We start from the raw sequence: 24,529 nt of genomic DNA, 5'->3' as shown, positions 1-24,529 counted from the left end.
AGTATCATGGTGTTGAATATCTAAAGCGACCTGATGGTCAACAGTGTTACAGTACATTTTGATCGCTTGGTTGTGGGATAAAGGGTCAAATTTGGACTTTTTCTTAAGAATTACTGGCAGGTCTGGCAATGTAGCCACGTTGGATGTGTTAAAATGTTCCTTTAAGCGTAATTATCGTCCAAGTTTGAACTGCTCAACTTTCCATTCAAATGGATCCAATTTATTGGTGGGGACAGAATTGAGACCCATAGATAGTATCTTATTTTCAATAGGCGAATACATTCGGTCGGAAAGATTAAAAATTATTTCCGTTTGGAGTATGGACGCCGCTTTGCGTTGCGACCTTTTCCCTTGGCCCCCCCGCCGCGTGATCTGCCGTCTGGGTCGGCTAACTGGGCCCGGGTGAGTACCCCTAAAGGGGGCCGTCCTGAGGTTGTGGTGTGGTGTTCTATGTCACTGGTGGAAGCACCCCCCTCAGTTGATGACTCAGTATCAAATTGTGCCGTATTGTAGCGGTTATATGGTTTTCGCCTAGGTGGTCTACGGTGCGTGGATGTACCAGAAATCCAAGGATATACCAATTTCTTGGCATAATCATTGTTTACTTTGTCAAGTTTGTCCCTTTTATATTGGATCAGATCTTTGCGATACTTGTCAATGTCCAAAGACATTTTTTCCAGCCAATTGTTGGAAGAATCGGCTACCAAAGTTGCTTTATGATTGTTTTCAAACGTTTCAATTTGGGTACGTATATTGCTGAGCTCTCTGGTTACCTCTTCGATCACCAAAAGAATTAAATCATATGAACATTTATTTAAAATAAGGATCCATTTTTTACAGAATGCAGCATTAAAACGCCCAATCGTGGGTATATTCTTAATGCGAAATCCACGGGGTATCTTACCCTCCCTGTGATAGTCGGATAAGGTTACCCCGTGGTAAAAAAAAGTCCTGTTCCTTCCGCTTAAGTTTAAGTACATCCCGGTACAGATGTAAATTATCTAGGCATCCTCCAGTCGCCGTAAGATTCTCTTTAAAACGGATGTTGGTGGCATCTGTTTCAGAGTAACTAAATGTTTCCCCCTGGGAAATATCAATTGCTGCTATCAATGCATCCAAATCTGAGTCCATATGTGTAGTCATTATCAATCTCTAAGATGTACTACAACCAGCAGCATATAGCAAGTGAAGTGAACAAACACCCACGGTGAGAGTGATAGGATCCAGGTGATGAAATAGAATTTGCTGTGGGGTGCCCGCAATATACAACACAGTTCCTGCACGGAAATGTGTATGTAGAATACACAAAGTCTGTTCTCGGCACTCCTCAATGCAATATATATAAACTTGTATAGTGCCGGTGCCCTCCGATGGTGATCATGCAATCACCTATATGTAACAAATATTCTGTAGGCGGCACTCACGGCTCCAAAGAAAAGAAGACAGGACACTGTCTGACTTATATCGACGTTTCAATGTTTTCAATCAAACATTTTCATCAGGATAACAGAATGACAATAAACAACTTACCTAAATACCCCTCAGCCGTCCATGGCGCCATAGGTCCGCCCGCCATGCTCAGTAAAAAGTGACGTCATCACGGGTCGACGAAACTCGGCGTCACGGAGGGAACCCACCTGTGCAGTGAATACAATTAATTAGTGAACATAAAATACACAAGAGTAAAAAAGTGAATAAAATACATGCATTAGCTGTTGGAAAAATAGGCATCATCATATCTAGATAATTAATAAGACAATTAACCATTGACATATACTTAATATTTAACAAATTCCCATAATAACCCAACCGGTAAGCAGCGGGGGGAAAATGTTCCACACACACTGCTTGGATGCACACAGACATAAAAGTGGCAAGGGATTAACAGATGTTACAAAAATGCAACTATTAATGTGCAATGGTAACAGAGATCTATTACATGTTACAACTTATGGAAAGAGAACACAGAGGATAACAGCAGTGTATAAAAATGCTAAGGTGAGGAAGAATGCGACTACAGGAAACATGATAAACCTGATTGTTCGTTTAACCCCTTTGGGGACAAGGTATCAAGTTTGAAAATCCACTTGGCTTCAGCTTTAACTAAAAGTAACCCCCTGTTACCCCCGCGGGTCAATGGTGAGATATGATCAATAATGCAATGTTTCAATACTGCCAAAGAGTGGCGAGCATTGGCAAAATGACGAGCAACTGGCTGGTCACTATGACCAGCAACAAGCGCTGCTCTAATGGAGGCTCGATGTCCAGCCATCCTTTCTTTAAACATGCATTTAGTCTTTCCCACATAATGTAACCCGCAGGGGGCAACTCAAGAGGTAGACCACAAATTTAGTTGTGCATGTAACACGATGGTATATTTTATACCGTTTGCCTGAGTAGGGGTGATGAAATGAATCACCCGGCTGCATGTGGCTGCACGTAGTGCAGCCCAAGCAGCGAAAACACCCAGGCTTGGATGCACTTAAAAAACAGAGGGATGCACTTAAAAAGCAGAGGGAGTCTGGAGTTGCGTTCACATTACGTGTGACTCAGAAGCAGGTCCATAGTGAGCACTATAGGGCAGAGTGCAGCTACTACCATATATATATATATATATATATATATCCCGTGTGAGCACTCAAAGTGAGATAGCAATTAAATACATTTGAATCAGTTCTGTAAAAGTAAATGTGCCAACATGTTTCTTAATACTGAGATGCTCACTTGCAGAGTCTGGAGATCATGCATCTCAATCTCAGAGCGTTCTTTAGACACTCCATCAGTGTGCCATCTATGGCAGGTGCAGTTTCTCCATCTGAGTATAGCCTCCTAAATGTGCGTCTTTAGATTCAGCTGCTTTCAGTGACCCTCCTACAAACATGCCCACGTTGGCTCAGCCACTCCCCTGTTATCTCCCAGGAGCCCTCATTAATATCCACATACCCTGCATGCAATTCTGTGTTGCATCTCTGAGCGCTGACAGTCGGGATGCATGCTCGGAGTTACAACATCAGCCTACTGATGCTGGCATCGACACCCAGCTCAGAATCAGGCCACATATGTATTTCCGGTAGAAACTGAGGGGTATGTTTACTACAGTACAGATTTTCAAATTCGGGGATGTTGTCCATAGCAACCAACCGACTTCTGCTTATCTCATATCTAGTACCTTTTAGTAGATAATAGCCAGATCTGATTGGTTGCTATGGGCAAAATCTCCACATTTGAAAACCTGCACTTTAGTAAATATACACCTGAATCTTTGAGCCAGATGTTCAAAAAAGACACAAAAAAGTGAAAAACATGCTTTTTATGTGATGAGATTTCTATCACTACTGTAAATAGGTCATATGGCAGACATTGCTTCAAGCTTCTAAAGAAACTTCCCCCGTCATCTCAATATACAGTAAGAAGGTCACTGACATGGGCAAAGTCAAATAACTCAACTGGGAATTCTGCATTTCTCTGTGAAAAGCTGTCACATTGCATTCTCCATATATGTACATTGACTCATCATACATATAATACAAATAAATATCTTAAAAGCCAAAAATTACTTTGTAACTTTACAGCATATATACTGTACTGTAAATCTTCAGTAAAATAATGAAATAACTTGATAAATATTGGAATTTATGGTTCCCTCTGTATCATTAGATTACTAAGAAATGCATCGTACCTGGACACTTGAAATACTTTCATTACCTGTAAATAGCCTATGATTTACTGTGTGACAGAAACTGATTGAAGAAAAAATACAACATTGAAATCGCTCCATTTTTTAAAAGATTAGTTTGCAAACTGAAAAGAAGGACAGTCACTTGTCATATGTGGCTGAACATAAAATTCTCTTTTAATGTGTACTAAATATTCCGTTTAACACAAGTAATGGCCTTCATGGAACAGGAATGCAGCAGACAGATACGCTGAGCATCAAAGATGTACTGTACAGGGAGAGCAGAGATAGACAATTCAGAATATTATATTGTACAGAATATAGGATGAAGAACCATACAAGGCCACATGCACAAATGACCTACAGTACAGTATTGTATAGAAGTATTGTATCCATTTATGAAAGATTTCTCATTGTGAAAGCTGGCTCAGCATGCTGTCTGTCATATAATTAGTGTGTGTGTGTGTGTGTGTGTGTGTGTGTGTGTGTGTGTGTGTATATATATATATATATATATATATTTCTCTATCGTCCTAGTGGATGCTGGGGTTCCTGAAAGGACCATGGGGAATAGCGGCTCCGCAGGAGACAGGGCACAAAAGTAAAGCTTTCCGATCAGGTGGTGTGCACTGGCTCCTCCCCCTATGACCCTCCTCCAAGCCAGTTAGATTTTTGTGCCCGGCCGAGAAGGGTGCAATCTAGGTGGCTCTCCTAAAGAGCTGCTTAGAAAAGTTTAGCTTAGGTTTTTTATTTTACAGTGAGTCCTGCTGGCAACAGGATCACTGCAACGAGGGACTTAGGGGAGAAGAAGTGAACTCACCTGCGTGCAGGATGGATTGGCTTCTTGGCTACTGGACATCAGCTCCAGAGGGACGATCACAGGTACAGCCTGGATGGTCACCGGAGCCTTGCCGCCGGCCCCCTTGCAGATGCTGAAGTAAGAAGAGGTCCAGAATCGGCGGCAGAAGACTCCTCAGTCTTCTAAAGGTAGCGCACAGCACTGCAGCTGTGCGCCATTTTCCTCTCAGCACACTTCACACGGCAGTCACTGAGGGTGCAGGGCGCTGGGAGGGGGGCGCCCTGGGAGGCAAATGAATACCTATTTTGGCTAAAAATACCTCACATATAGCCTCCGGAGGCTATATGGAGATATTTAACCCCTGCCAGAATCCGTTAAGAGCGGGAGACGAGGCCGCCGAAAAAGGGGCGGGGCCTATCTCCTCAGCACACAGCGCCATTTTCCCTCACAGAAAGGCTGGAGGGAAGGCTCCCAGGCTCTTCCCTGCACTGCACTACAGAAACAGGGTTAAAACAGAGAGGGGGGGCACTAATTTGGCGATATGCTTATATATATTAAGATGCTATAAGGGAAAACACTTATATGAGGTTGTCCCTATATAATTATAGCGTTTTTGGTGTGTGCTGGCAAACTCTCCCTCTGTCTCTCCAAAGGGCTAGTGGGTCCTGTCCTCTATCAGAGCATCCCCTGTGTGTGTGCTGTGTGTCGGTACGTGTGTGTCGACATGTAGGAGGACGATGTTGGTGAGGAGGCGGAGCAATTGCCTGTAATGGTGATGTCACTCTCTAGGGAGTCGACACCGGAATGGATGGCTTATTTAGGAAATTACGTGATAATGTCAACACGCTGCAAGGTCGGTTGACGACATGAGACGGCCGACAAACAATTAGTACCGGTCCAGACGTCTCAAAAACACCGTCAGGGGTTTTAAAACGCCCGTTTACTTTAGTCGGTCGACACAGACACAGACAGGGACACTGAATCCAGTGTCGACGGTGAATAAACAAACGTATTCCTTATTAGGGCCACACGTTAAAGGCAATGAAGGAGGTGTTACATATTTCTGATACTACAAGTACCACAAAAGAGGGTATTATGTGGGATGTGAAAAAACTACCATAGTTTTTCCTGAATCAGATAAATTAAATAAAGTGTGTGATGATGCGTGGGTTCCCCCCGATAGAAAATTATGGGCGGTATACCCTTTCCCGCCAGAAGTTAGGGCGCGTTGGGAAACACCCCTTAAGGTGGATAAGGCGCTCACACGCTTATCAAAACAAGTGGCGGTACCGTCTATAGATAGGGCCGTCCTCAAGGACCAGCTGACAGGAGGCTGGAAAATATCATAAAATAGTATATACACACATACTGGTGTTATACTGCGACCAGCGATCGCCTCAGCCTGGATGTGCAGAGCTGGGGTGGCTTGGTCGGATTCCCTGACTAAAAATATTGATACCCTTGACAGGGACAGTATTTTATTGACTATAGAGCATTTAAAGGATGCATTTCTATATATGCGAGATGCACAGAGGGATATTTGCACTCTGGCATCAGGAGTAAATGCGATGTCCATAACTGCCAGAAGATGTTATGGACACGACAGTGGTCAGGTGATGCAGATTCCAAACGGCACAAAGGTGTATTGCCGTATAAAGGAAGAGGAGTTATTTGGGGTCGGTCCATCGGACCTGGTGGCCACGGCAACTGCTGGAAAATCCACCGTTCTTTACCCTAAGTCACATCTCTGCAGAAAAAGACACCGTCTTTTCAGCCTCAGTCCTCTCGTCCCTATAAGATCATATCTGCCCAGGGATAGAGGAAAGGGAAGAAGACTGCAGCAGGCAGCCCATTCCCAGGAACAGAAGCGTTCCACCGCTTCTGACAAGTTCTCAGCATGGCGCTGAGACCGTACAGGACCCCTGGATCCTACAAGTAGTATCCCAGGGGTACAGATTGGAATGTCGAGACGTTTCCCCTTCGCAGGCTCCTGAAGTCTGCTTTACCAAGGTCTCCCTCCGACAAGGAGGCAGTATGGGAAAAATTCACAAGCTGTATTCCCAGCAGGTGATAATTAAATTACCCCTCCTACTACAAGAAAAGGGGTATTATTCCACACTATATTGTGGTACTGAAGCCAGAAGGCTAGGTGAGACTTTTTCTAAACATTTTTTTTTGAACACTTACAAAGGTTCAAATCAAGATGGAGTCACTCAGAACAGTGATAACGAACCAGGAAGAAGGGGACTATATAGTGTCCCGGGACATCAGGGATGCTTACCTCTATGTCCCAAATTTGCCCTTCTCACTAAGGGTACCTCAGGTTCGTGGTGCAGAACTGTCACTATCAGTTTCAGACGCTGCCGTTTGGATTGTCCACGGCACCCCGGGTCTTTACCAAGGTAATGGCCGAAATGATGATTCTTCTTCGAAGAAAAGGCGTCTTAATTATCCCTTACTTGGACGATCTCCTGATAAGGGCATAGTTCAGGGAACAGTTGGAGGTCGGAGTAGCACTATCTCGGATACTGCTACAACAGCACGGGTGGATTCTAAATATTCCAAAATCGCAGCTGATCCCGACGACACGTCTGCTGTGCCTAGGGATGATTCTGGACACAGTCCAGAAAAAGGTGTTTCTCCCTGAAGAGAAAGCCAGGGAGTTATCCGAGTTAGTCAGGAACCTCCTAATAACAGTGCATCATTGCACAAGGGTCCTGGTAAAAATGGTGGCTTCCTACGAAGCAATTCCATTCGGCAGATTTCACGCAAGAACTTTTCAGTGGGATCTGCTGGACAAATGGTCCGGATCGCATCTTCAGATGCATCAGCGGATAACCCTATATCCAAGGACAAGGGTGTCTCTCCTGTGGTGGTTATAGAGTGCTCATCTTCTAGAGGGCCGCAGATTCGGCATTCAGGATTGGATGCTGGTGACCACGGAGCCCAGCCCGAGAGGCTGGGGAGCAGTCACACAAGGAAAAAATTTCCAGGGAGTGTGATCAAGTCTGGAGACTTTTCTCCACATAAATATACTGGAGCTAAGGGTAAAGTTATAATGCTCTAAGCTTAGCAAGACCTCTGCTTCAAGGTCAGCCGGTATTGATCCAGTGGGAAAAACATCACGGCAGTCGCCCACGTAAACAGACAGGGCGACACAAGAAGCAGGAGGGCAATGGCAAAAACTGCAAGGACTTTTCGCTGGGCGGAAAATCATGTGATAGCACTGTCAGCAGTGTTTCATCCCGGGAATGGAAACTGGGAAGCAGACTTCCTCAGCAGGCACGACCTCCACCCGGGAGAGTGGAAACTTCATCGGGAAGTTTTTTCCACATGATTGTAAACCGTTGGGAAATACCAAAGGTGGACATGATGGCGTCCCGTCTGAACAAAAAACGGGACAGGTATTGCGCCAGGTCAAGAGACCCTCAGGCAATAGCTGTGGACGTTCTGGTAACACCGTGGGTGTACCAGTCGGTGTATGTGTTCCCTCCTCTGCTTCTCATACCTAAGGTGCTGAGAATTATAAGACGTAGAGGAGTAAGAACTATACTCATGGCTCCGGATTGGCCAAGAAGGACTTGGTACCCGGAACTTCAAGAGATGCTTACAGAGGTCTTATGGCCTCTGCCGCTAAGAAGGGACTTGCTTCAGCAAGTACCATGTCTGTTCCAAGACTTACCGCAGCTGCGTTTGTCGGCATGGCGGTGGAAAGCCGGATCCTAAGGGAAAAAGGCATTCCGGAAGAGGTCATTCCTACCCTGGTCAAAGCCAGAAAGGAGGTGACCGCACAACATTATCACCACATGTGGCGAAAATATGTTGCGTGGTGTGAGGCCAGGAAGGCCCCACAAAGAAATTTCAACTCGGTCGTTTCCTGCATTTCCTGCAAACAGGAGTGTCTATGGGCCTCAAATTGGGGTCCATTAAGGTTCAAATTTCGGCCCTGTCGATTTTCTTCCAGAAAGAATTGGCTTCAGTTCCTGAAGTCCAGAAGTTTGTCAAGGGAGTATTGCATATACAACCCCCTTTTGTGCCTCCAGTGGCACTGTGGGATCTCAACGTAGTTCTGGGATTCCTCAAATCACATTGGTTTAAAACCAGTCAAATCTGTGGATTTGAAGCATCTCACATGAAAAGTGACCATGCTCTTGGCCCTGGCCTGGACCAGGCGAGTGTCAAATTGGTGTTTTTTTCTCAAAAAAGCCCATATCTGTTTGTCCATTCGGACAGGGCAGAGCTGCGGACTCGTCCCCAGTTCTCTCCCTAAGGTGGTGTCAGTGTTTCACCTGAACCAGCTTATTGTGGTGCCTTGCACCTACTAGGGACTTGGAGGACTCCAAGTTGCTAGATGTTGTCAGGGCCCTGAAAATATGTTCCAGGACGGCTGGAGTCAGGAAAACTGACTTGCTGTTATCCTGTATGCACCCAACAAACTGGGTGCTCTTGCTGCTAAGCAGACTATTGCTAGTTGGATGTGTAATACAATTCAGCTTGCACATTCTGTGGCAGGCCTGCCACAGCCAAAATATGTAAATGCCCATTCCACAAGGAAGGTGGGCTCATCTTGGGCGGCTGCCCGAGGGGTCTCGGCTTTACAACTTTGCCGAGCAGCTACTTGGTCAGGGGCAAACACGTTTGCTAAATTCTACAAATTTGATACCCTGGCTAAGGAGGACCTGGAGTTCTCTCATTCGGTGCTGCAGAGTCATCCGCACTCTCCCGCCCGTTTGGGAGCTTTGGTATAATCCCCATGGTCCTTTCAGGAACCCCAGCATCCACTAGGACGATAGAGAAAATAAGAATTTACTTACCGATAATTCTATTTCTCGGAGTCCGTAGTGGATGCTGGGCGCCCATCCCAAGTGCGGATTATCTGCAATACTTGTAAATAGTTACAAAAATCTGGTTATTATTGTTGTGAGCCATCTTTTCAGAGGCTCCGCTGTTATCATACTGTTAACTGGGTTTAGATCACAAGTTGTACGGTGTGATTGGTGTGGCTGGTATGAGTCTTACCCGGGATTCAAAATTCCTCCCTTATTGTGTACGCTCGTCCGGGCACAGTACCTAACTGGCTTGGAGGAGGGTCATAGGGGGAGGAGCCAGTGCACACCACCTGATCGGAAAGCTTTACTTTTGTGCCCTGTCTCCTGCGGAGCCGCTATTCCCCATGGTCCTTTCAGGAACCCCAGCATCCACTACGGACTCCGAGAAATAGAATTATCGGTAAGTAAATTCTTATTATAAATAAATGAACTTTATTAACATTGCAAATATACATTTTCAGATACATTAAAACGAAGTGTCAGTGCTTCTGGAGAAGAAATATCGCAATCAAGGTATGTATAGGCCATCACTACTATGAGCCCAGAACCTCATCTCAGGTGGCTCTAATCCACCTTGCCTTCTGGCCCATACCATCTCCCTTATACTACCATATAACCCTGGTCACTGGCACTAACCACCCACCATGAACTAAAAACATGAGAGAAGTAGAGATGGGATATTTCTTCCTCTCCTGTTCCTCCTGTATGCAAAGGTAGGTACACACTAGGCGACGTACTCTATGAGCGAAGTCGCCTAGTGTTTCCCACCTAACGGGCAGGGCAGTCGTTGGCCGACCGTACACACTGAGCGATATGATGTACATATCACTTAGTAACGTCACGCAGCTAGGACTGGAGAGCCACAAGTTGAACAGGCATTTGAGATTGTTTGCTTTGGACCTTGTGAGTCCTGAGTGCAGCATGGAATACTGTACCCTGGGGGTAATTCAGAGTTGTTTGCACCAGCAAATTTGTTAGCAGTTGGGCAAAACCATGTGCACTGCAGGTGTGGCAGATATAACATTTGCAGAGTGAGAAAGATTTAGGTGGGTTATTTTATTTCTGTGCAGGGTAAATACTGCTTTATTTTTACACTGCAATTTAGATTTAAGTTTGAACACACCCCACACAAATCTAACTCTCTGCACGTTATATCTGCCCCCTCTGCAGTGCACATGGTTTTGTCCAACTGCTAACAAATTTGCTGCTGCGATCAACTCTGAATTAGGCCCCCTGAGTTAAAGATCTCTCATATTTAGTAACTGTTGGCACTATTACAGAGTAGGAATGAACATCATAATCCCACCATCAAATGATGGCTGGGCATCCACCATCCAACTTTTTGTATCGATGGTAATTTACGGCTAACTAACCAACACTTTAAAAGAAATCAATGGAAAAATCATTGCGATAGTTTAAACAAGCACAACATTTTTTTTCCTATGCATAATTATGACCCATGGTCATTTTCAATGTTAAACAGCTTAATTCAACTGTATGTTACAGTAACATCAAAGGCCCATCACTTTTACATCATTTGATGGCAGCTGCCATCAAATGGTAAAACATTATCATCAAAAGAAAAACATTGATGATGTTAAACATACCTATTGTAGTGCCACTACAGAATGTGTTTTCCCCCCAACAACTAACGTCTGAAATAAACACTATTTGTATTTATTTTGCTCTGCTGCTGAACAGAGTTCCTAAAACAGAAATAAATAATAATAATAAGAAGAAGAACCTTTAAAACAATAATATAATTGAATTTAAGCATAAGCTCGCTAGGCTGAGCCGGATCTGCTTCATCACCTAGTTTACAACTACATACTTTGTCATTTGCTAGTTTAAAACACATTGAGGCAATTATCCCCATTACCAAGTATTGTTACTAATATTGTATTTTGCTCAACATCGGTCTAAAAATGCCTAAATGAAGACTTTAAGTTATAGACAAGTATATTACATTTCCTTTTTTTCTAATGTGTTAACATTATTTACCAGAATAGTTAATTACAGATATCTATACTTGGAGTTATAAGAACTGCAGTAACTCCTTGTATTGTCAGGTTTACTACCACACACACACACTTGTGATTGGAAACTATTGATTTCCACTGCAACACTTCATGTTGATTTTCAATGTGTCAACGAATGATTCAAGTATATAGTATGGTGGAAAAAAATGACATGAAGGAAGACATATGATGTTATAAATTGGTCAAGGTCTAGAATTTAAAGGATCATTTAACTAACCAATAATATACACTTAAATACTGTCAAGTAATGAGTAATTTCTCATGCCAACCATTACTTTTACGTCTATGACTGCAATCTATATTTATTTACAGGCAAAGCCCTGAAATGAGGTTGTGGGTAGCAGCCACAGATGTCTTCTCTTCTTCATGTCTTTTATTTGTTATAATTATTCGTTCTAATGAGGCCAACAGGGAGGAAAAAAATGATTGCAGACCTTCAATATATGACCTGTGCGGTCTGGCAAGTCACATGATAAACTTTCCATTAAAATGAAGCTGTCAATGACAATTCTTGACTCCCTTGCACTGCTCAGAAACTGTCTAACTTGATTTCTGGCCTGTAGTGTAGATGAAGACCCATGTAGACACTCACAATTTGCCTCTAGTATTGCAGCATTTGTTAGCAGGCTATAGTCTTCGATATGTAAGCTTCTGGTGTTGGCTTGAACACTGTGAGTTTGCTAAAATAAAAATATGTATATCCTATGGGGTGTGACAGTATGTAGCTTGCAGTCCTCTCTCTCATACCCACATAACCTTCTTAAACTGGTAAATCTAAAATAAAAATAATAATTTAATGTACAGAAACTGAAAAGCCCCAGGAAAAAAATGTTTCATTGTGTATTTCTCAAAGTTCCACAAGGGTAAGGGGTTGGTCAGTGGAAATATTCTATAACTAAGGGCTAGTAAGCATTTGTGTTAGGTATCATATTTCTCAGGAAATAAAATTTGGTGTTAAAAAGGCTCCTTCATCCTTTAAGTTATTTTTTAATAAAGTCCCAGAAAATTGAGAAATGTTTGTGCTATCTGTCTTACAGGGAACGTACAGGAAGCACAGGTTCTAAACCAAGACCAGGTACTTTTATGATTTTTCAGCTCAAATTCTTGAAACATTCTCTTTCTTATTATATACCATGAAATGCTATTTCTTGCTTTCTTTTCTTCAGCTTTGCTGCCTATTGATCTACTTCTGAAAGTTCCTTCACTGGTGTTCAGATCTCAAAGTAGAAAACTAGCGACGTGTTTAGGGGCAGAATGGCCTACACACAGCTTTCCTTCTTTGCTACTTCACAGTCTAAAATATTCTGGTATCTACCTTTAGTGGAATTATATACATCTTCTTTTGACTTTTGCTTCTGGATATAGACATGTATATTTTACTCAAACTGTTACTTGTATGAATATGTAAAGATAATTCTCACACTACAGTATTCTGCATTCCTTACATGAAAAAGATTAAGTAAACAAGCTAGTCATCCAAACTCTAATCTCACTCATGCAGTCAGCACTTGTCAAGGGTAAGGACAGGATTTTCACTGGGGATTCCAAATTAGCTTCCAACAAAATGTTCATACTGTATTACTATTTATAAACACTGTAGTGAAAATAGCATGACTTCATATTTAGCAGACTGCTTAGCTTTTGTGGTCTGCCATTGACAACGTGGTAAATATAATAGCTTGCGTTTTAAAGTAGTAATCATTTAAAAGGAAAAAAACAACAACTTAATTTTGCCTTTTAAATGATTGCTACTTTAAAATTTTGGGAAGATTCGCTGGGATCCCACAGATGTCTGCAGTTCACAGGCTATTATGTTTACTCCAATAACTACATATCCAATGCTCTTATTTTCTTTCATTTTGCAATTGAATGCAATGTCAATAAACTGTTTTTTTATGTCAAATGAAAAAGAATAAGGGTGATATTTATTTGTCAATTTTTTTTCTAGTAAAATTATGTGAAAGTGGCTGTCTTCATATCCTTTTCATATTATTTTAGATTCACATAAATTAATTATAGTGCTTTTGGAGGAGAATTCGTAAAACTCTCCTCCATGCCCTAAAATTCGCATTAGCACCACATGCTGATCGCGTTTCCCATACCTCTACATCAGTTCTTCTAGGTACACAGTAGGACCCAGGTACAACTGTTTACTGTTTGAAAAGTCTGGCCAGAAGGTCTCCATGGAAGAATTTCGGCCAAAAAGCTATACCTTCGACATTGGAATAAGGCCAAGTGACTCAACTGTGCACAAAAACAAAGGAACTGGGGTGCACAAAAAGCGCAACAGGTGCTCTGGACTGATGAGCCAAAATGTTAAATATTTGTCTATAACAGAAGGCATTGTGTCTGCCGAAGGGCTGAAGAGTGGTATAATAATGTGTGTCTACAGGCAGCGGTGAGGCATGGTGGAGGTTCCTTGTAAGTTTGGGACTGCATTTTAGCAAATGGAGTTGGGGATTTGGTCAGGATTAAGGGTGTCCTCAATGCTGAGAAATGCAGGCAGGTACTTATCCATCATGGAGTACCATCAGGGAGGCGTCTCATTGACTTCAAATTTATTCTGCAGCGGGATAACTACTCAAAACATACGGGCAATGTCATTAAGAACTATCTTTAGCGTAAAGAAGAACAAGGAGACCTAGAAGTGATTATATGGCCCCCACAGAGCCCTGATCATCGAATCTGTCTGGGATTACATGAAGAGACAGAAAGATTTGAGCAAGCCTACATCCACAGAAGATCTTTGGTTAGTTTCCAAGATGTTTGGAACAACCTCCCTGCCGAGTTCCTGTAAAAACTGCAAGTGTACCTAGAGGAATTGATGCTGTTTTGAAGGCAAAGGGTGGTCACACCAAATATTGATTTGATTTAGATTTCTCTTCTGTTCACTTACTTTGCATTTTGTTAATTTATCAAAATAATCTATTAACACTTCTAGTTTTAAAAGCATTCTCACTTGGTAGCATTCTTTCCACACCTGCCTAAAACTTTTGCACACTATTGTGTGTGTGTGTGTGTGTGTGTGTGCGTGTGTGCGTGTGTGTGTGTATATATATATATATATATATATATATAAACGTAAGGCCAGCTGTAACTGAATGGGCGCCTTCCAACTATTTAGGGACACCAAAATGAAATGATATCTCTCCCCCCCAACTTAAAAACATTGTGGTGCCCCTGCACTTGGCTAAACAATTTCTGAGAAAACAATTAATCCAGGATCCAGTGTTAATGTGCATAGAACGTTAGATGTTTGTGATTCCAGTAAAGTGACTTCCAATAGTGGGTGCCTGTTAGGAAAGCCAAGGTGCATTTAAACACTTAACTGACGATTCTCGTTTTTTTTTAAATGAGTGACTTAAGTGAAGAACATAAATTTAACCATATGCAAAATGATTTTAGTTAAAATAAAAAATAAAAAACATTTTATATTTTTATTTTCTCTCTCCAAACATCGAAACATCGATCGGGAACATAGTGAACATCGGAACATCGGTAACATCACAACTTTACCTTTTAGAGCCCAACAGCTGCCAGATACCCTGGGGGGGGGGGGGGGGGGGATTCTTGGGGGATTGCTTTACACTTTTCCAGCGGCAGCTATTGTCTGCAGCCGCTGGGGTGTGTGTGTGGGGGGCGGGATTCTGCCGTGCTGACCGATCGGCAGCACAGCAACACAGTTGAGAGGGTGCAGGGAGGCAGAGTCCCTCTGTCAGCAGCAGCGGAGGGAAGTTTCCCTTCCCTGACGCTGCAAGCACTGTTTATCTGACTGGTCACATCCTGTGCGACCAGGTCAGATAAAATACTGCCTGGTGTGGTCGCATCTGATGCGACCATGCCAGGCAAGTGGTTAAGCCCAGTGTTGCTCTTTATTAGTGTAAACTGTCAGTGTCACTATGGTGGTCAGCTTTGTCTCCTACTAATTGTATCTGGAGATGCATCCTAGTCTCATTAGGTGGCATCTACACTTAGGTGTACACAGCCTACTGTACTCAGCTTTCCTCCATTCTCAAAGGGCCAGAAACCGATAATATTCACAAATCTGGGCACAAAAATGGATATATTTTTGGCACAAAAATGGGGATACAGCCAACTCTTAATGAGGACCTTAGGAAAGAGCACCCCTATACGCCCAACTGAGGATTAAAATGTCTGCATCCCCATAGATGTTCCTTTCTTGGTCCACAAACCTATGGACTGACCAGTAAAAATGGTACAAAGTGGGCCATTTGCACTGTTGGATTGCAAATACAATACTTACTGAACACTAAAGTATACTTTTGTATTCACAAATGGTCAAACGGATTCATTTAACATATTTCAGCATTTTTATATACAGCAGTTCTAAATGAAACCAATATATAGTAGATTATCACTAATCAGGTGTTTCTAATAGATAAAGTAGATTCAATCTAAACGTATTTGCTAAAATAACATGGTAAGTGTGAACTTTGGTTTAGACGACATCGAAATGTTTGACCTTCCATGTAGTACGGATGGTGTAATGCAGGCATTCCCAACCGCGGTCCTCAGAGCACACCAACAGTGCAGGTTTTAGTGATATCCAGGCTTCAGCACAGATGGTTAAATCTAAATAACTGAGGTACTAATTAAGTCACCTGTGTTCAAGCCTGTATATCACTAAAACCAGGATTGTTAGTGTGCCTTGAGGACCATGGTTGGGAAACACTGGTGTAATGGTTAGCATTACTGCCTCACAGCACTGAGGTCATGGGTTCAATTCCCGCCAACTGTGTGGAGTTTTTATATTCTCCCCGTGTTTGCGTAGGTTTCCTCTGGGTTCTCTGGTTTCCTCCTGCAATCCAAAAATATACTGGTGGGTTAATTAGCTCCCAACAAAACTAACCCTAGCATGAATGTGTATTCAAGTGTACGTGTGGTAAGGAATTTAGATTGTAAGCTCCACTGTGGCAGGGTCTAATATGAATGGCCAAATATTCTCTGTAAAGCGCTGCAGAATATGTGTGAGCTATATAAATAACTGGTAATAAATAAATGTAGTAACGTTGTTTACTTTGATAATGTTTACTTTGATGACTCTGGTTAAAAGACACTGCTATGCAGTTTTGGACTGTCTAACTTAGCCATTCACACTGCAAACTCCACTTTGTGTTAATGGTTCTGAAGGTGCTTGCGGTGTGAAGTGCACACATGCTCATCAGACACTAGCTGCTCCAGCCATGCTGCTAGCAGATAGGTGACGATGTTAGAGAATAGACGCAGAATTGCCTCATTTTAGTTTTCTTTCACAATCTTTGCACACAGAGAACTGCATTTTGAAAAGGGAAAGTCCAGAAAGCTGTTTCTGGGATTCCCAGGATCTCCAAAATAATGTAGCAAGCAAAGACAGTTATTGGTTAAAGTTTAGCTTTATTATAGAAAATATTTTACTTACAACCAGAGATGGATTTAGGGTTGAGGGTGCCCCTAGGCACAACAGTAACGACCGCCCCCCTGACTACCTTATTTTATCATTTTTATTGATTGGTTATAAGTCCTCATTTGATGATAGCCAATTTAATAGAATAATAAAAAAAGCCACTAACTATGCCATTTTAGTTGTTTACAGTGTACATACTTACTAAGTTGGACAGCCTACAGGGGCAGTATGTGCATGTCCTGCCTGTTTGCACTCCATTCAAGATGGCATATGGTACAGTTCAGTGGAAATATTTTGCAGTTACTGGTACTATTTGGGCTGACAGTACCAACACAATTATCCAAGTGCCGCCCCTAGGCACACACCTAACGTGCCTAATGGGAAATTCGCCACTGCTTACAACTAATAAAATGTCTGCTCAGTGATTGATCTGTTGTTCACAAAAGCAACTGCTGGGGGTATTAAAAGTACAAGAAACCACAGTTATGTCCAGGTTTATTGTTTTCTATGTGCAGTAAACTTGTAGCGCCGCCATTTTCAGCACTGCACAAGCAGGTGCATTGTCTACTCTTTACAGGGCAGTGCGAGTTCAACTACTCCAAAGCCAGGTATTATACACATTATAATATGTTACATATTCTGTAGGTATACTGATTAATCTGAATATTGTGGTAAAAGGCAAACAAAAAATCCTATGAAAATCATGTGCTTGCTCCCGACTGTCTGGTTACCTGCAGGTAATATACTTTGCAAATGAACAGAAGATGTGCTGGTTGCGAAGACTGTTGATTGGAGGGTCCATGGGATGTGCCCATTTTGATTTTCCATCTGTATAGCTCATTCTCTTTAAGTTTGTATAAAAAAACTGGTAGAAAGTGATTTTAGTCAGTGACTGCATAGACAATAGCTCTGTGCTATAGGTACCTGATCACCCCCAATATTCGTTGTGCTACAGACACTAAACTTACAGTAGGTAACACGGCATTCTTCAGTCACATTGGAGAGGGGTTAGAGTGAGCACCCCTTTCAAAAGTTGGTTCCTCTGTGTGACTCCACATTATTACACATTTATAAATTACCCCCAGTATGTACAGTGGTAAAAATCTGCTTGCTTTGTGTAGTAGTACAACGTGTGGCATGCCACATTAATAGGGAGAACTTGAAGCTAGGAAAAAGAAAGCAATATGTATTACTGAATCCTTGTGATCTACATGTGCTCTTTCCCATGCCTCTGCTCTTAGCACTATTGTACCTCAATAAGTCAGTCTTCTCATTGACTGGCCAACTACTCTTTCTGTTTATGAAAAAACATAGCTCGCCCCAGTGTTCAACACATTACTGCACTTTAAAGACATACATTTAGAAACATACTTAATATACAGTCCATCCGGAAAGTATTCACAGCTCTTCACCTTTTCCACATTTTGTTATGTTACAGCCTTATTATTAAAAATTAAAAACTAAGAAATAACACGTACATAAGTATTCACAGCCTTTGCCATGAAGCTCAAAATTGAGCTCAGGTGCATCCTGTTTCCACTGATCATCATTAAGATGTTCCTACAGCTTCAGTTGATTGGACATAATTTGGAAAGGCACACACCTGTCTGCGTAAGGTCCCACACTTGACAGTGTGGACCAAATGTAATAGAGTAAGAGTTTCAGAAAGTGAGAGATTTGGTAAGGTTTTCCAGTTTTTTTTAAAGTGGCAATCATTTACACTGCAAAACCAGGTTGATCTTGCTATGTAAATTATTGCCACTTGAGGCTGTAATTGCTGCCAAAGTTGTATCCACAAAGTATTGAGCAAAGACTATGAATACTTATGTACATGTGATTTCTTAGTTTTTTTGTTTTTAATAAATTTGCAGAAATCTCAAAAAAACTTTTTTCACGTTGTCATATGGGCTATTGTGTGTAGAATTTTGAGGGGAAAAAAATAAATTATTCCATTTTGAAATAAGGCTGTAACATAACAAAATGTGGAAAAAGTGAAGCGCCTTGAATACTTTCCAGATCCACTGTATAGCACATATTGGACCACAGCCAAGTGACAGTTATGCAATAAGTAGATCAAATAGAAAACAGAAGTCATTTTCCTGTTTCAGTCTCCTTAAATACCTCACATGTGAAACAAATCAGGAGCCACTGTAAATAGTTTTTTACTAAAAAGTGGCATTCAGGGTTAGTTCTCTAAAGAACTGAATCTGAGCAAACATTGCTAATCAACAGGGGGTTTACACCTAACAGTAAGCATCCTGCATACTGTACTTGTGATATACTGTATCTGTTAAAGCTACTTATTGTGGACAGTAATACATGATAAAACAAGTAATCAGCCCATAGCCTATTGCTGGGAGAAGAGGACCCATGGGGAGTGCAGAATAACTAACTGCTGTATCCTTAGCTGTTCTCGGGGTAGCACAATAAAATGCTCCCACTCTAGTACTGGGGCTCTACATCTAGGTTGTTCTTCAGCTTTATACAAGGCCATGTTGGGACAATTAACTTGCTCTCAGTGTGCTAAACTGGCTTCCATTAGTGTAGTGTGTTCTGAGTAACAGGTGTTAAATCCCATATCTTGAGGTGTGGTTAGGGATGTTAAAAATAATGCACACCGCTCTGGACACTGACTGGTTAAACTTCACCTTGTCAAAGAATAGTGGGAAAACATAATTTCTCTAACGTCCTAAGTGGATGCTGGGGACTCCGTAAGGACCATGGGGAATAGCGGCTCCGCAGGAGACTGGGCACATCTAAAGAAAGCTTTAGGACTATCTGGTGTGCACTGGCTCCTCCCCCTATGACCCTCCTCCAAGCCTCAGTTAGATCTCTGTGCCCGAACGAGAAGGGTGCACACTAGGGGCTCTCCTGAGCTTCTTAGTGAAAGTTTTAGTTTAGGTTTTCTATTTTCAGTGAGACCTGCTGGCAACAGGCTCACTGCATCGAGGGACTAAGGGGAGAAGAAGCGAACTCACCTGCGTGCAGAGTGGATTGGGCTTCTTAGGCTACTGGACATTAGCTCCAGAGGGACGATCACAGGCCCAGCTTGGATGGGTCCCAGAGCCGCGCCGCCGGCCCCCTTACAGAGCCAGAAGGCAGAAAAGGTCCGGAAAATCGGCGGCAGAAGACGTCCTGTCTTCAACAAGGTAGCGCACAGCACTGCAGCTGTGCGCCATTGCTCTCAGCACACTTCACACTCCGGTCACTGAGGGTGCAGGGCGCTGGGGGGGGGCGCCCTGAGACGCAATAATAAACACCTTGGATGGCAAAAAATGCATCACATATAGCTCCTGGGCTATATGGAAGCATTTAACCCCTGCCAAAATACATAAAAAAACGGGAGATAAGGCCGCCGATAAGGGGGCGGAGCCTATCTCCTCAGCACACTGGCGCCATTTTCCCTCACAGCTCCGTTGGAGGGAAGCTCCCTGGCTCTCCCCTGCAGTCACTACACTACAGAAAGGGTTAAAAAAGAGAGGGGGGCACAAATTAGGCGCAGTATTAACTATACAGCAGCTATAAGGGGAAAAACACTTATATAAGGTTATCCCTGTATATATATAGCGCTCTGGTGTGTGCTGGCAAACTCTCCCTCTGTCTCCCCAAAGGGCTAGTGGGGTCCTGTCCTCTATCAGAGCATTCCCTGTGTGTGTGCTGTATGTCGGTACTTTTGTGTCGACATGTATGAGGAGAAAAATGATGTAGAGACGGAGCAGATTGCCTGTAATAGTGATGTCACCCCCTAGGGGGTCGACACCTGAGTGGATGAACTGTTGGAAGGAATTACGTGACAGTGTCAGCTCTGTATAAAAGACAGTGGTTGACATGAGACAGCCGGCTACTCAGCTTGTGCCTGTCCAGACGTCTCATAGGCCGTCAGGGGCTCTAAAGCGCCCGTTACCTCAGATGGCGGATATAGACGCCGACACGGATACTGACTCCAGTGTCGACGGTGAAGAGACAAATGTGACTTCCAGTAGGGCCACACGTTACATGATTGAGGCAATGAAAAATGTTTTACACATTTCTGATAATACGAGTACCACCAAAAAGGGGTATTATGTTCGGTGAGGAAAAACTACCTGTAGTTTTCCTGAATCTGAGAAATTAAATGAGGTGTGTGATGATGCGTGGGTTTCCCCCGATAACAACTGATAATTTCTAAAATGTTATTGGCATTATATCCTTTCCCGCCAGAGGTTAGGGTGCATTGGGAAACACCCCCTAGGGTGGATAAAGCGCTCACACGCTTGTAAGGGCTCTATCCTCTCCTGAGATGGCCGCCCTTAAGGATCCTGCTGATAGAAAGCAGGAGGGTATCCTAAAATGTATTTACACACATACTGGTGTTATACTGCGACCAGCAATCGCCTCAGCCTGGATGTGCAGTGCTGGGTTGGCGTGGTCGGATTCCCTGACTGAAAATATTGATACCCTAGATAGGGACAGTATATTTTTGCCTATAGAGCATTTGAAAGATGCATTTCTATATATGCGTGATGCACAACGGAATATTTGCCGACTGGCATCAAGTCTAAGTGCGTTGTCCATTTCTACCAGTAGAGGGTTATGGACACGTCAGTGGTCAGGTGATGCGTATTCCAAACGGCATTTGGAAGTATTGCCTTATTAAGGGGAGGAGTTATTTGGGGTCGGTCTTTCAGACCTGGTGGCCACGGCAACAGCTGGGAAATCCACGTTTGAACCCCAGGTCGCCTCTCAACATGAGAAGACGCCGTATTATCAGGCGCAGTCTTTTCGTGGATAAGCGGGCAAAAGGTTCCTCATTTCTGCCCCGTGACAGAGGGAGAGGAAAAAGGCTGCAGAAATCAGCCAGTTCCCAGGAACAGAAACCCTCTCCCGCCTCTGCCAAGCCCTCAGTATACGCTGGGGCTTTACAAGCAGAATCAGGCACGGTGGGGGGCCCGTCTCAATGAATTTCAGCGCGCAGTGGGCTCACTCGCAAGTAGACCCTTGGATCCTTCAGGTGATATCTCAGGGGTACAAATTAGAATTCGAGACGTCTCCCTCTAGCCGTTTCCTAAAGTCGGCTTTACCGATGTCTCCTTCTGACAGGGAGACAGTTTTGGAAGCCATTCACAAGCTGTATTCCCAGCAGGTGATAATCAAGATACCCCTCCTGCAACAGGGAACGGGGTATTATTCCACACTGTTGTGGTACCGAAGCCGGACGGCTCGGTGAGACCGATTCTAAATCTAAAATCTTTGAACACTTACATACAGAGGTTCAAATTCAAGATTGAGTCACTCAGAGCAGTGATTGCGAACCTGGAAGAAGGGGACTACATGATGTCTCGGGACATCAAGGATGCTTACCTTCATGTCAAAATTTACCCTTCTCACCAAGGGTACCTCAGGTTTATGGTACAGAACTGTCACTATCAGTTCAGACGCTGCCGGATGGATGGTCCACGGCACCCCGGGTCTTTACCAAGGTAATGGCCGAAATGATGATATTCCTTCAAAGGAAGGGAATTTTAGTTATCCCTTATTTGGACGATTCCCTGATAAGGGTAAGATCCAGGGAACAGTTGGAGGTCGGTGTAGCACTATCTCAGGTAGTGTTGCTGCAGCACGGTTGGATTCTCAATATTCCAAAATCGCAGCTGGTTCCGACGACTTGTCTTCTGTTCCTAGGGATTATCCTGGACACAGTCCAGAAAAAGGTGTTTCTCCCGGAGGAGAAAGCCAGGGAGTTATCCGAGCTAGTCAGGAACCTCCTAAAACCGAGCCAAGTCTCAGTGCATCAATGCACAAGGGTTCTGGGTAAAATGGTGGCTTCCTACGAAGCAATCCCATTCGGCAGATTCCACGCAAGAACTTTCCAGTGGGACCTGCTGGACAAATGGTCTGGGTCGCATCTTCAGATGCATCAGCGGATAACCCTGTCACCACGGACAAGGGTGTCCCTCCTGTGGTGGTTGCAGAGTGCTCATCTTCTAGAGGGCCGCAGATTCGGCATTCAGGACTGGGTCCTGGTAACCACGGATGCCAGCCTGCGAGGCTGGGGAGCAGTCACACAGGGAAGGAATATCCAGGACTTATGGTCAAGCCTGGAGACATCACTTCACATAAATATCCTGAAGCTAAGGGACATTTACAATGCTCTAAGCTTAGCAAGACCTCTGCTTCAAGGTCAGCCGGTGTTGATCCAGTCGGACAACATCACGGCAGTCACCCACGTAAACAGACAGGGTGGCACAAGAAGCAAGAGGGCAATGGCAGAAGCTGCAAGGATTCTTCGCTGGGCGGAAAATCATGTGATAGCACTGTCCGCAGTATTCATTCCGGGAGTGGACAACTGGGAAGCAGACTTCCTCAGCACGACCTCCACCCGGGAGAGTGGGGACTTCACCCAGAAGTCTTCCACATGATTATAAACCGTTGGGAAAAACTCGACAGGTATTGCGCCAGGTCCAGGGACCCTCAGGCAATAGCTGTAGACGCTCTGGTAACACAGTGGGTGTACCAGTCAGTGTATGTGTTCCCTCCTCTGCCTCTCATAACCAAGGTACTGAGAATTATAGGATGGAGAGGAGTAAGCACTATATTCGTGGCTCCGGATTGGCCAAGAAGGATTTGGTAACCGGAACTTCAAGAGATGCTCACGGAGGATCCGTGGCCTCTACCTCTAAGAAGGGACCTGCTCCAGCAAGGACCCTGTCTGTTCCAAGACTTACCGCGGCTGCGTTTGACGGCATGGCGGTTGAACGCCGGATCCTAAAGGAAAAAAGGCATTCCGGATGAAGTCATCCCTATCCTGATCAAAGCCAGGAAGGATGTAACCGCAAAAACATTATCACCGCAATTGGCGAAAATATGTTGCGTGGTGCGAGGCCAGTAAGGCCCGACGGTGGAAATTCAACTGGGTCGATTCCTACATTTCCTGCAAATAGGAGTGTCTATGGGCCTGAAATTGGGGTCCATTAAGGTTCAAATTTCGGCCCTGTCAATTTTCTTCCAAAAAGAACTAGCTTCAGTCCCTGAAGTTCAGACGTTTGTAAAAGGGGTACTGCATAGCCTCCACTTTGGGATCTCAATGTAGTTTTGGGTTCCAAAAGTCACATTAGTTTGAACCACTTAAATCTGTGGAGTTAAAATATCTCACATGGAAAGTGGTCATGCTGTTGGCCCTGGCCTGGGCCAGGCGCGTGTCAGAATTGGCGGCTTTATCCTGAAAAAGCCCTTATCTGATGTTCCATTCGGACAGGGCGGAATTGAGGACTCGTCCTCAGTTTCTCCCTAAGGTGGTTTCAGCGTTTCACCTGAACCAACCTATTTGTGGTGCCTGCGGCTACTAGGGACTTGGAGGACTCCAAGTTGCTAGACGTTGTCAGGGCCCTGAAAATATATGTTTCCAGGAGGGCTGGAGTCAGGAAATCTGACTCGCTGTTTATCCTGTATGCACCCAACAAGCTGGGTGCTCCTGCTTCTAAGCAGACTATTGCTCGTTGGATTTGTAGTACAATTCAGCTTGCACATTCTGTGGCAGGCCTGCCACAGCCAAAAATCTGTAAATGCCCACTCCACAAGGAAGGTGGGCTCATCTTGGGCGGCTGCCCGAGGGGTCTCAGCTTTACAACTTTGCCGAGCAGCTACTTGGTCTGGAGCAAATACGTTTGTAAAATTATACAAAATTGATATCCTGGCTGAGGAGGACCTGGAGTTCTCTCATTTGGTGCTGCAGAGTCATCCGCACTCTCCCGCCCGTTTGGGAGCTTTGGTATAATCCCCATGGTCCTTACGGAGTCCCCAGCA

General features: G+C 43.7%; 1 protein-coding gene across 9 annotated transcripts in view; it reads left to right on the top strand.

Moving 5' to 3' along the window:
* NEK10 (NIMA related kinase 10) overlaps positions 1–24,529 on the top strand; it is an 831,700-nt gene that overhangs the window by 660,666 nt on the left and 146,505 nt on the right. For 4 of the 9 annotated variants that reach the window (XM_063922250.1, XM_063922251.1, XM_063922253.1 and 1 more), the window contains 4 exons: positions 3,907–4,059; positions 9,766–9,817; positions 12,381–12,418; positions 12,510–12,650. The exons of 1 other annotated variant lie outside the window; for it this stretch is intronic. In XM_063922250.1, the coding sequence (XP_063778320.1) occupies positions 3,907–4,059; positions 9,766–9,817; positions 12,381–12,418; positions 12,510–12,650 (384 nt within the window). Of the gene's footprint in view, positions 1–3,886; positions 4,060–9,765; positions 9,818–12,380; positions 12,419–12,509; positions 12,651–24,529 lie in introns of those variants that run through there. 4 more of the 9 variants (XM_063922254.1, XM_063922255.1, XM_063922256.1 and 1 more) reach the window with 4 other exon arrangements.

Source organism: Pseudophryne corroboree, chromosome 5 (genome assembly GCF_028390025.1).
Source record: "Pseudophryne corroboree isolate aPseCor3 chromosome 5, aPseCor3.hap2, whole genome shotgun sequence".
NCBI lineage: Eukaryota > Metazoa > Chordata > Amphibia > Anura > Myobatrachidae > Pseudophryne > Pseudophryne corroboree.
Note: the sequence above shows the minus strand (reverse complement) of the source record. Positions and strands in the feature narration are given on the sequence as shown.